General features: G+C 43.2%; 1 protein-coding gene across 1 annotated transcript in view; it reads left to right on the top strand.

The window, feature by feature from the left end:
• The window catches only part of msh3 (mutS homolog 3 (E. coli)), a 209,193-nt gene extending 197,087 nt beyond the window's left edge, over positions 1-12,106 (top strand). The window contains 1 exon segment of the mRNA XM_052019597.1: positions 11,081-12,106. Within this exon segment, the coding sequence (XP_051875557.1) occupies positions 11,081-11,162 (82 nt within the window). The 3' untranslated portion in view covers positions 11,163-12,106.
• The last annotated feature ends 1,153 nt before the right edge of the window (positions 12,107-13,259 follow it).

Here is a 13,259-nt window from a genome sequence, read left to right as displayed (position 1 = left end):
AAGGTGCCCATCTAAGCTCGTCCCATTTGACCCACGTTTGGGCAGTTGTAACAAAGTTATTACGTAAACATTCTCCTTTAAATATTAACTTTGTTTTTGCAAGAGTTAGTAACAATACCTTTTAGTTTCAGTGTTTTACATAAAAAGAAGAGTTCTCAGTTTGCACTAGATCATAAAACCAACATTGTGGACCAGCTGTGCGGAAAAGTCCAGCTTTCATTTCTATTGACAGTCAGTCCCTGATGCTGGTTCTGTGCCCAGACAGCAAGCTATAAATTTAGCATGTCATATATTCCACAAATCTTGGTGTTTATTAGCCCAACTGGCTGCAATCGCTGTCATTCAGATGCAGGGTTTGGCATTATCAACATCACTATTTGTACACAACTGGCAGGCAATACTCTAATAAAAAATAATTGTGACTGCTATTCACTGGAGTTCACAACAGATAGAAACCTTCCACGTGGCGTGATAGAGACACACAGGACAGATGCAGCAGCTATTTGGGAATTCCACAGTCTGCAACTACTCTGAGTCAGACAATATCCTGACATAAATGTATCACTTTTCCTTTGTTGTTGGCTGTAAGTCCTGGAACTGCCGAGGCAGCAGCACTGGGGGAGAATGAAATAACAACAGAGGGGCTGGAATCACGCAACAGGTCAGCCAGTATGTGTGGAAGGGAGAAAGAGAGGTAAAGTTTCTGGTCACTGGTTCTGTTTCTCTTTCCACAAGTGCTGACCAGTCTGCATTTCCTGTTTGTACTGCAGTTGTTTTATTCCAGCAGTGCGGGTGTACCTTTATCAGGATGGCATCAGTTCAAGAAGGCAGCTCGCCACCACCTTCTCAAAGCAATGTCCACATCATGTACATGGAACATAGAATATGTAACATGTAAATGAATGAAGTCCTGGCTTCTCCTCCCCAATCGTTAGTATATAATTGTTTGATTGGCCTTAGCAACTGCCTAAATTGTGCTACATAAAAATGGAGGCCTGTAGCCGAGTGAAAGCATTCTCCATTCTGCAGAGAAGTTGACAGTTAATAACCTCAGTGTATGGAAAGTCCCCAAAGGCCTTGGGTCCTCCGGAAGTTATTCAGAGAGAGTTCTTAAAGGAAGTAAAATGATTTTATCAGGACTTGTACACAAGGAAATTCAGTAATGATCTTAAAAAATTATGAATACCTACTTCGAGAAGAACATTGCAGTTGGAAAATTCAGTGAAAGAGATGGTGGAATTTTAGAATTGGGATTGGTTTATTATTGTCAAATGTACAGTGAAAAACTTTGTTTTGCATACCATCCAAACTGATCAATCATCACATCAGTGCACTGAGGTAGTACAAGGGAAAAGCAATAACAGAATCTAGAATAACATGTTACAGTTAGAGAGAGTGCAGTGCAGGGAGACAATAAGGTGCAAGGTCCTAACAAGGTAGATTGTGAGGTCAAGAGTCCATCTTATCGTACAAGGGAACTGTTCAATAGTCTTACAACAGCAGGATAGAAGCTGTTCTTGAGCCTAGTGGTACGTGCTTTCAGGCTTTTGTATCTTCTGCCCGATGGGAGGAGGGGAGAAGAGAGAATGTCCGGGGTGGGTGGGGTCTTTGATTATGTTGGCTGCTTTACTGAGGCAGCAGGAACTATAGACAGAGTCCATGGAGGGGAGGCTGGTTTCCGTGATGTGCTGAGCTGTGTCCACCACTCTCTGCAGTTTCTTGGGGTCCCAGGCAGAGCAGTTGCCGTACCAAGCCGGATAGATTGCTTTCTACGGTGCATCGGTAAAAATTGGTGAGGGTCAAAGGGGACATGTCGAATTTCTTTAGCCTACTGAGGAAGTAGAGGTGTTGGTGAGCTTTCTTGGCCATGGTATCTACGTGGTTGGACCAGGACAGGCTATTGGTGATGTTCACTCCCAGGAACTTGAAGCTCTAAACCCTCTTGACCTCAGCACCATTGATGTAGACAGGAGCGTGTGCACTGCCCCCCCTCCTGAAGTCAATGACCAGCTCTTTGGTTTTGCCGACATTGAGGGAAAGGTTATTGTCGTGATACCATGTTACTAAGCTCTCTATCTCCTTCCTCCATTCCAACTCATTGTTCTTTGAGATTCAGCTCATTGCGATGGTGTCATACGAAAATTTGCAGATGGAGTTAGAGCAGAATCTGGCCATGTAGTTGTGAGTGTATAGGGAGTAGAGTAGAGGGCTGAGGACGCAGCCTTGTGGGGCACCAGTGTTGAGAATAATCGTGCTGGAGGTATTGCTGCCTATCCTCACTGATTGCGGTCTGTTGGTTAGAAAGCCAAGGATCCAGTTGCAGAGGGAGATGTTGAGTCCCAGGTATTGGAGTTTGGCGATGAGTTTTTTTGTGTTTTTGGTACTGGTCCAGAGGAAATGGTATTGGAATTTGCAGACAATATAAACAGTAACTGGCAGGAAATGCCAGCGATTGTTTGCTGAACATTTCTGTACGAGTTCTGCCAAATTAGCAACTCCTGCAAAAATGGAAGCACCCAGCTTGCTTGCTGCTCTTGACAAGTAATTTCCCATCAGTAAGTCCAATGTTGGCATGTGGCAGAGTGTGGAATTATGGCAGTTCACCAGCACCTACACTGGGAATCTATCTGTCGAGCCTGTGCTGCAGGAACAGCAAGTCCGTTCATTTAAACAGCATCTAAAGGTTGCTAAGGACCTTGCTAAATATTAGGTAATTTACATTTTAAAGTCAATGAATTGAAAATGTTTTTACTCATTTTAGAATGCTTTGGTCTTGATTTAACATTTAAATGCTGGAAATACACAGGCAATGCTGGGGGTATGATACTGCCAGCTGTCAAGTTTTTAAGCAGCTGACTCTGGGCCTTGTTCGGACCCTTCCATCCCCCGCTGCAATGTGACTGCCCCCATGCCAGGCTTTGCAAGTACATCAGCTCTGGAGGGAGAGTTCACAGTGGCAAACCCGCAACAGGTACATTTGTAGTTACCGCAGGGGCTATCCAGCACCAGGTTTCACCCAGTAATTTTGAGGATAATTAGAACTAGGTTTATTATCACTGACACATGATGTGAAATGTGTTGTTTTGTGGCAGCAGTACAGTGCAAAGACAAAATCTATAAATTACTAAAATAAATAAATAGTGCAAAAGAGGAATAATGAGGTAGTGTTCGTAGGGTCATGGACCATTCAGAAATCTGATGGCGGAGGGGAAGAAGCTGTTCCTGAAACGTTGAGTGTGTGTCTTCAGGTTTCTGTACCTCCTCCCTCATGGCAGTAGAGTGAAGAGGGCATCTCGCGGATGTTGAGGGTCCTTAATGATGGATGCTGCCTTCTTGAGTCAGCACCTCTAGAAGTTGTCCTCAGTTAGGGAGGGTTGTGCCTGTGATGGAGCTGGCTGAGTCTACAACCCTCTGCAGCCTCTTGCGATCCTCCATACCAGGTGGTGATACAACCAGTCAGAACGCTTTCCACCGTACATCTGTAGAAATTTATGAGAGTCTTTGGTGACATACCAAATCTCCTCAAACTCCTAGCGAAATAGAACCACTAGCTGGCGTGCCGCCTTCATGATTCCATCAACGTGTTGGGCCCAGGATAGATCCTCAGATGTTGATGCCCAGGAACTTGAAGCTGCTCACCCTTTCCACCGCTGACCCCTCAATGAGGACTGGTGTGTGTTCTCCCGACTTCCCCTTCCTGAAGTCCACAATCAGTTCCTTGGTCTTACTGACGCAAGTTGAAAGGTTGTTGTAAACCACTCAACCAGCCGATCTATCTCACTCCTGTACGCCTCCTCATCGCCATCTGAGATTCTGCCAACAACAGTGGTGTCATATTTTTTTATGTATGTGTGTGTGTGTATGTATGTGTATGTGTGTGTGTGTATATGTGTGTGTGTGTGTGTGTATATGTGTGTGTGTGTGTATATGTGTGTGTACACACACACACACACACACACACACACACACACACACACACACACACACGTACTGCACCACAGAGTGATATTTGTAAACTGTTGGAATGGTCAAAAAATGTCAGGTGGCGGTTAATATCAGCAATTCTTAGGTGATTTATTCTGCTCTTATTTAAATAAAAACTAAGTTATAATTTTACTTTGAAAGAGAGAAAGCTATTTGATGCAGAACAGCTGAATATGCGTATTGAGGTTCATAAGTGTTGAAAATCAACACTTGCATTCATTAGATTATTCTTTTGGGTCTAATGGAATATTAGGCTGTTTGACAAGGTTATATAAAAGGTAAACTGTAATGGAGAATAAGAACATAAGAAATAGCAGGAGGAGACCATCTGGCCCGTCGAGCCTGCTCCGCCATTCAATAAGATCATGGCTGATTGGCCATGGGCTCAGATCCACCTACCTGCCTTTCCCCCAGAACCCTTAATTCCCCTACTATGCAAAAATCTACCTAACTGTGTCTTAACTATATTTAATGAGGTAGCCTTCACTGCTTCCCTGGGCAGAGAATTCCACAGATTCACTACTCTCTGGGAAAAGCAGTTTCTCCTCATCTCCGTCCTAAATCTTTTCTCCCTGAATCTTGAGGCTATGTCCCCTGGTTCTAGTCTCACCTACCAGTGGAAACAACCTTCCTGCCTCTACCTTATCTATCCCTTTCTATATGTTTCTATAAGGTCCTCTCTCATTCTTCTGAATTCCAGTGAGTATAGTCCCAGTCGACTCAATCTCTCCTCATAGGCTAACCTCCTCATCTCCAGAATCAACCTGGTGAACCTCCTCTGCACCGCCTCCAAAGTCAGTACATCCTTCCTCAAGTAAGGAGACCAGAACTGCACGCAGTACTCCAGGTGTGGCCTCACCAGTCCCCTGTACAGTTGCAGCACAACCTCCCTGCTCTTAAGTTCAATCCCTCCAGCAATGAAGGCCAACGTTCCATTTGCCTTCTTGCTAACCTGTTGCACCTGCAAACCAACCTTTTGCGATTCATGCACAAGCACTCCCAAGTCCCTCTGCACAACAGCGTGCTGCAATCTTTCACCATTTAAATAATAATCTGATCTTCTATTTTTCCTTCCAAAGTGGATGACCTCACATTTACCAACATTGTACTCCATCTGCCAGACTCTTGCCCACTCACTTAACCTATCTATATCTCTCTGCAGACTCTCTGCATCCTCTTCACAATGTGCTTTTCCATTCAATTTAGTTTCATCAGCAAACTTAGGTATGCTACACTCAGTCCCCTCTTCAAAATCGTTAATGTATATCATGAATAGTTGTGGGCCCAGCACCGACCCCTGCAGAACCCCGCTCACCACCGATTGATAACCAGAGAAACACCCATTTATCCCAACTCTCTGCCTTCTATTGGTTAACCAATCCTCTGTCCATGCTAATACATTACCCCCAACTCCATGCATCCTTATTTTATGGCTAAGTCTTTTATGTGGCACCTTATCGAACGCCTTCCGGAAATCCAAGTATACAACATCCACATGTTCCCCTCTATCCACTGCGCTCATTATATCCTCAGAGAACTCCAGTAAGTTGGTCAAATAGGACCTGACCTTCCCGAATCCATTGCTGTGTCTGCCTGATGGAACCACTTCTATCCAGATGTCTCACTATTTCTTCCTTAATGATAGCTACATGGAATCTGTGGAAAACTTTGTCCTGTTTTGAGTTTATGCCACAGGAAAGACGATGGGTCAGTAGAGAGGTGTGGTGCTGGCTCAAGGATACTCTCCAGTTTGAGGAAGTACAAAAATGAAGGAAGATTTGGAAATATGGGAGTTCTTTTATCGGAAGCTCATAAGGCTGTTCAATAGTGATGTTGAAGTTATGAAGGGATAGGATGTTTGTCCTAGTGGGGGAGAAGTTCAGACTAAGGCAGGTTTGGACATGAAATTAACTGCTATAAAGACTTGGGGCCAGAAACTATGCAGTGCTCTTTGCCAGTAGTCCGTAGCTCATTTCACAGTCACACTGTGATTTGTATGATTCAGCCAAAATCTGAGTCCAATGTAAGGTTATTTCTGGTGCCTTGCTTTCCATTTTGTGGGCTATTAGTAGGTCAACCTGCTTGTACCCTACTTATGCAGCATTAATCCTTCTCGTCATTCATCACTTTCCGGGAGCGAAAGGGTCAGGTCCGATGTTTTTATTTCTCCATAGCTGCACGTTTTGTTACTGCTCACTGTGGGCCAACTTTGTGCCTTCCATATTTGGTCACTCACCTTTTCTTGGCCAGTTTCCATGTAAGTGGCTGCAGAAAATATCTCTGTAGCTGCAGCAGTACAGAAAATCATCTCCACATTCTCTGCAAGGTCCCAGCAATAGGGACCTTGCACCTCTGTTAAAATAATGACCAGAAGGCTTGGGCAGGTACTGTTGGTTCCTGGGGCTAGAAAGTCCTGTTTGAGATATCCTGGTGAAATATCATATCTGTGCCTGTAAGGCTGAGAAAAAAACAGAGTTGTAGAGCACAGAAACAGGCCCTTCAGCCCAACTCGTCCATGCCAACTGTGCTGCCCAGCGAGCTAGTCCCATCTGCCCGTGTTTGGCCCATAGCCCTCTAAACCTCTCCTATCCATGGACTTATCTAGATGGCTTTTAAACATTGCTAATGTGCCTGTGTCAACCACTATTTCTGGCAGCCCATTCCAAATACGCACCACCCTTTGTGTGAAGAAGCTCCCCCTGATGTCCCTTTTAAATCTCTCATCTCTGATGAGAGCAAGGTAATGTTAGAGATCTGGAAGAGTATAAGGCTAACAGAAAGGAGCTTAAGAAGGAAATTAGGAGAGCCAGAAGGGGCCATGAGGAGGCCTTGGCGGGCAGGATTAAGGAAAACCCCAAGGCATTCTACAAGTACGTGAAGAGCAAGAGGATAAGATGTGAAAGAATAAGGCCTATCAAATGCAGCAGTGGGAAAGTGTGTATGGATCCAGAAGAAATAGCGGAGGTACTTAATGAATACTTTACATCAGTATTCACTACGGAAAAAGATCTGGGGGATTGTAGTGAGGACTTGCAGCGGGCTGAAAAGCTTGAGCATGTAGATATTAGGAAAGAGGAGGTGCTGAAACTTTTGGAAAGCATCAAGTTGGATAAGTCACCGGGACCAGATGAGATGTACCCCAGGCTGCTGTGGGAGGTGAGGGAGGAGATTGCGGAGCCTCTGACAATGATCTTTGCATCATCGATGGAGACGGGAGAAGTTCCTGTAGATTGGAGGGTTGCTGATGTTGTTCCCTTATTCAAGAAAGGGAGTAGAGGTAGCCCAGGAAATTATAGACCAGTGAGTCTTACCTCAGTGATTGGTAAGCTGATGGAGAAGATCCTGAGAGGCAGGATTTATGAACATTTAAAGAGGTATAATATGATTAGGAATAGTCAGCATGGCTTTGTTAAGGGCAGGTCCTGCCTTACGAAGCCTGACTGAATTTTTTGAGGATGTGACTAAACACATTGATGAAGGGAGAGCAGTAGATGTAGTGTATATGGATTTCAGCAAGGCTTTTGATAAGGTACCCCTTGCAAGGCTTATTGAGGAAGTAAGGAGGCATAGGATCCAAGGGGATATTGCAGTGTGGATCCAGAACTGGCTGGCCCACAGAAGGCAAAGAGTGGTTGTTGAAGGGTCGTATTCTGCATGGAGGTCGGTGACCAGTGTTGTACCTCAGGGATCTGTCCTGGGACCCTTACTCTTTGTGATTTTTATAAATGACCTGGATGAGGAAGTGGAGGGATGGGTTAGTAAGTTTGCGGATGACACAAAGGTCGGTGGTAGTGTGGATAGTATAGAGGGCTGTCAGAGGTTACAGCAGGACATAGATAGGATGCAAAGTTGGGCTGAGAAGTGGCAGATGCAGTTCAACCCAGATAAGTGTGAAGTGGTTCATTTTGGTAGGTCAAATATGATGGCAGAATATAGTATTAATGGTAGGACTCTTGGCAGTGTGGAGGATCAGAGGGATCTTGGGGTCCGAGTCCATAGGACACTCAAAGCAGCTGCACAGGTTGACTCTGTGGTTAAGAAGGCATATGGTGAATTGTCCTTCATCAATCGTGGAATTGAATTTAGGAGCTGAGAGGTATTGTTGCAGCTATATAGGACCCTGGTCAGACCCCACTAAGAGTACTGTGCTCAGTTCTGGTCACCTCACTACCAGAGGGATGTGGAAGCCATAGAAAGGGTGCAGAGGAGATTTACAAGGATGCTGCCTGGGATGCGGAGCATGCCTTATGAAAGCAGGTTGAGGGAACTCGGCCTTTTCTCCTTGGAGCGACGGAGGATGAGGGGGGACCTGATAGAGGTAATAAGATGATGAGAGGCATTGATTGGGTACATAGTCAGAGGCTTTTCCCCAGGGCTGAAATGGTGGCCACAAGAGCACATAGGTTTAAGGTGCTGGGGAGTAGATATAGAGGAGATGTCAGGGGTAAGTTTTTTACTCAGAGAGTGGTGAGTGTGTGGAATGGGCTGCCGGTAACGGTGGTGGAGGTGGATACGACAGGGTCTTTTAAGAAACTTTTGGATAGGTACATGGAGCTGAGTAAAATAGAGGGCTGTGGATAAGCCTAGTAATTTCTAGGGTAGGGACGTGTTCGGCACAGCTTTGTGGGCCAAAGGACCTGAATTGTGCTGTGGGTTTTCTATGTCTGATCTTAAACCTCTGCCCTCTTGTTTTTAGCTCCCCCTCCCTGGGAAAAAGACTATGTGCTTTCACCCTGTCTATGCCCCCTATCAGGTCACCCCTCAATCTCCTACGGTCCAGGGAATAAAGTCCCAGTCTACGCAACCTCTCCTTGTAACTCAGGCCCCAAGTCCAGGCAACACCCTGGTAAATCTTTTCTGCACTCTTTCTAGTTTAGAAACATCTTTCCTATAACAGGGCAACCAAAACTGTACACAGTGCTCCAAGTGTGGCCTCACCAACATCTTATATAACTGCATCATAACTTCCCAGTGCCCTGACTGATGAAGGCCAGCGTGCCAAATGCCTGCTTCACCACCTACCTACCTGTGAAGCTGCTTTCAGCAAACTGTGCACTTACACTCCTAGGTCCCTCTGTTCCGTTACACTTCCCAGGGCCCTACCATTCACTGTATAAGTCCTACCCTGGTTTGATCTCCCAAAGTGCAATGCCTCACATTTATTTGGATTGCCAATCCTCAGCCCCCATACCTAGCAGATCAAGGTCCCCTGTAATTTTTCATAACCTTTAGTATCTACAACACCATGTATCACCCGCAAGCTTACTAACCGTGCCTTGTACATTCACATCCAAATCATTTATATAAATTACAAACTGGAAAGGTCCGAGCACCGACCCCTGTGGCACACCACTAGGCACAGGCTTCCAGTCTGAGAAACAACCTTCGACCCTCACCCTCTGCTTCCTACCACTGAGCCAGTTATGAACCCAATCTAACCTTCCAGACTGGCCTGCCATTAAGGACCTTGTCATAGTATAAATAACATTAATATGGGAGTTTGTAAATCATTCATGTCTTCAATATTCAAGGATTATTTCATCTCCACTTAATGGAATAGATTTCTATTTCAATTAATCAAATAGTTAAAAAATCTAGTTATTTCTTTTCAGTACTAATTTCAACCACCACTATTGTTAACAGAAGATGGTGAGCAAACATTGACTGGTACAGGGACAGGTTGTCCGGTAAAGTGTTGCTCTCCCTCTCCCCACTTCCCCAACCAGAATATAGTGATGCTAAGATCCAGAGTTAGTAATTTACCTCTGGTTATGTTTTTGACCAATGGAATGCCCATGGAAGTATGGGTGTGATAACTCAGAAGTGTGAGATGCTGGTGAGTCATGGTTGTCTCTGATTCTTCCTATCACTTTGCACTCTGATGTCCTAACTGCTGTACATCGCAGTTTTCCAAAAGTTTGCTATTTCCACATGTACTCATTTCCACCATTTAGTGCTTGTTCTGTGAGCTGTCGGATACACAAGATTTCCAGTGAGGGTTTTGTAAGTAGCTAATTATCTTCAGGCACTGAGAAGCTGATTTTCAAAGTGGAAACCACTATGTCAATAATCAGTTTGTTTCTACCCAAGAGACCTTTGAAAGCTTTTCATAGATTTCCCAGACTGCTTTCCTTCTCGTCTTCGAAAACATAATGAACTTGAACTTGGCAAATGTTGGTTACTGTAAATGCTTCATCCTTGTTCTTTCTCATTAGCAGCCTATACGGCCCCTTTCTCTGTCACTTTTTAACTAACATTAACAACACTTGTTGAAAGGATTTTTTTATTAAGTAATTTGATTTTTCTTTTAGCATTTCAATCACATTGATGCTGCAGAGGTTGCCACAGTATCCTGGTTTTCTTTACGTTATTGCCATAGTGTAGATCAATGGGACTGGTTGGGACTGGAGTTTGGGTTTACAGACCAGCCTAGTCATTCAGTTAGATCATGCCTGATCCAAACCTTAGCTCTACTTTCCTGCTAATGCTCCATATTGCCCCTCAGGGCCAGAGGATTCCAAAGTTGGAATATTTCTCTTCATCTGAGTCTTCAGTAGTAATATCATACATGGGTGATGGATGAATGTGTGCTGTTATACAAATATACTAACCATTACATTTCAGAACCACTTCAAATTCTTCAGTAAACTGTGATTTACAAACAACAGTCCATTAGTTGTGTATTAAATGACATTTGTCTTGATTTATGAAAATTTAACATATTTCTGGTTCCAGGGTGCTCCCTAATAAGGTACATGTCCGCTGGTGGTTGTAAAACCCCACTCCTAGCCTGGATAGATTGAATGTTCAGCCCTTGCGTAAAGGTACAACAACGTGTATCAGATGCCACATTGAGATGTACAGGGTTGTTGACTGATATTTATGCGAGCTCAAGTTGTTTTTGTTTATGGATTTTATGACTTGTAATTACAGGATTTTGTTACCACATGATTGTGGGATTTAAACTATGGCTTCCAAGAAAGTCGTATAATTAGACATGAAATCTTCTTAACACTTGCACTCTGTTGTAGAAATTACAGCCGAATCTTAATGCAACATGTACAATCTGTCACCCTGTTATCATTGTTTCTTGCAGGGAGAAATTGAAATCCTTCTTTGAAGTCTGGAAAATAAATGAAGGGAAAGAACTAATGGACTGGTTGATGGTGAACAAATAAAATTTAATTTTTATCCTTTTTTTTGAATAAATAAAATGATAGGATGCTGTTCTTCCCCTTCTGTGTTTCCTTGTAGGGGAAACTTGAGGTGCCGTAATAGCTGATGGGACTGTTCCCTAGCACTGTTTGTAAAGGTGGATGTAATAGTTCAGATGCTTCATGCCTGCTTTGAAATTACTTGCTATTTATATTCTTCACGCAAATCCTAGAAATCAAAATAGATGGCGAAGAATGTTCAGCTTGTCTTTCATCGGGAGGAACCAGTTGTTCCTACACAGCCCTTCACAGCATCTAGCTTTCTTTTAAATAACTCTCTCATATTTTGCTTTAACTTGCTCACCTGGTTGTCCATGTTAGATAGCCTGTGCAAGAACTTTCAGATGTAACTCTAATTTCAGCAGTTGTCATTTGGCTCTTATCCTATATGGTACAGTTTTGACATTTTTGTTTAACACTCAGCCCACTTCAAAAAGATATTGTAATTAATCACAAGCTGGAAAAGACTTTAACCTTCGATACAGGGCATGCTGTTCAGTGCTGAATCCTGATTAAATGAGCCGCATGATTCCTTTCTGTATCATTGTTTTAAGATCAGAAATTAGAAGCCCCCTGCTTAGCATTTTTTCTGAATGTCACGAAGTTGAATTGAGCAGACTTCAACTTTATTTCAACTGATTTTTTTATGGCATTGTGCTCCCGATATTTTGGATCACACTGTATGCTAAAGCAATATGGATGCTATTTTTAAATGGAAAGTTTGTTTAACTTATTCTGTATTTTGTCAATGGAACTCAGTGAGAAACACTGTTATGTCGTTACAGGGGAGAAACACAGTGTCCACCTAAAATAGAATATATGTAATTTCAGTGTGAAATTGAAAAATTATGCAGAAGAAGTTGATAATTAATGTAATATTTTGTAAGCCAAGCCAAATAAATTAAAGTGTATTTTCTTTGTGTCATCATTTCCCTGTATGAGCCTCACATGCTGTATTCTGCTTATTTTTCTGATTCCAGAAGACAGAAACCAGTGTCTGAGATGTGCTTATTCTGTTCATTTTCTTGCTGGTATTTGTCTAGTGCTTCATTCAAAAGCCTATTCTTCACCTGCCAGTGGAATTCGGTAGTCAGTTTGACTATGTACAGCCCTGCAGCCAAACCTGATCTCATCCAGGATTTACACGTGCCAATAGCCTACTCGATGACAAAGAAAATCATGAACCATTTTGTGTTTCTTGCCTCCCTAGCTGAGAACACTGAAGGAAGCTGCAGAATTTATAATGCTGCTTCAAATGTGATCAACTATAATCAAAACAGAAGAAGCTGGAAATGGTCACTAGCACAGGCAGTGAACTCGTTTCATCAGAATTGGAAAATGTTTGAGATAAATGAACACAAAACGGAGCAAAAAAGGACCCAAATAGACAGCTGTTGTTTAATTCTTTTGAATTAAAGAAAAGTAGTTTTCCTTGATCATTCATTACTCATGAGGAGAGGCTTTCTTTATGACGAGTTCAATCCTTACTAATTTTGGAAATTTCAAGATTTACCATTTAGAAGCAAATGGAGGAGCTTTTCATTGTGTGCCCCTCTTCCTGCTGCTCACAGTTCTTTCTCTATCTGTCCAGCTGTTTGAAGATGGTTGACCACATTGCTGCTGTTCTGCTGGGTTTTTTTAGAGGTTCAATCTTCCTTGTAAGATGGCCTTAAATGGCACTGTTTGAAAAGGAGCAGAGCGTTCTGTCTAGCAGCACAAAAATCTGGGTGATTAATTACAAAGTGAGTGCAATTTGGCTATTGGACTTGTCACCATAACAACAGTAACTGTGCTTCAAAAATTCTTTCTGCCACCGTTGATGCTTTTCCAGCTGGGAATTGCAGACCCTGCACCTATTCCCCAGTCAGTTTGCTGTATTGAGTTCCACTTCCCCAATAGAAATGGGTCTGGGGAAGTGGGCCTCTGCCATGCTGGTTTGTTGCAGTCCATACAGCTCATTTATCCAGATGCAGGGTCTCAACCCAGAATGTCAGCTATCCATTTCCCTCCACAGATGCTGCCTGACCTGCTGGGTTCCTCCAGCAGTTTGGTTTTTGTTCC

This window comes from Pristis pectinata, chromosome 7 (genome assembly GCF_009764475.1).
Source record: "Pristis pectinata isolate sPriPec2 chromosome 7, sPriPec2.1.pri, whole genome shotgun sequence".
Lineage (NCBI taxonomy): Eukaryota > Metazoa > Chordata > Chondrichthyes > Rhinopristiformes > Pristidae > Pristis > Pristis pectinata.
This window is presented reverse-complemented; position numbering and strand designations above follow the sequence as displayed.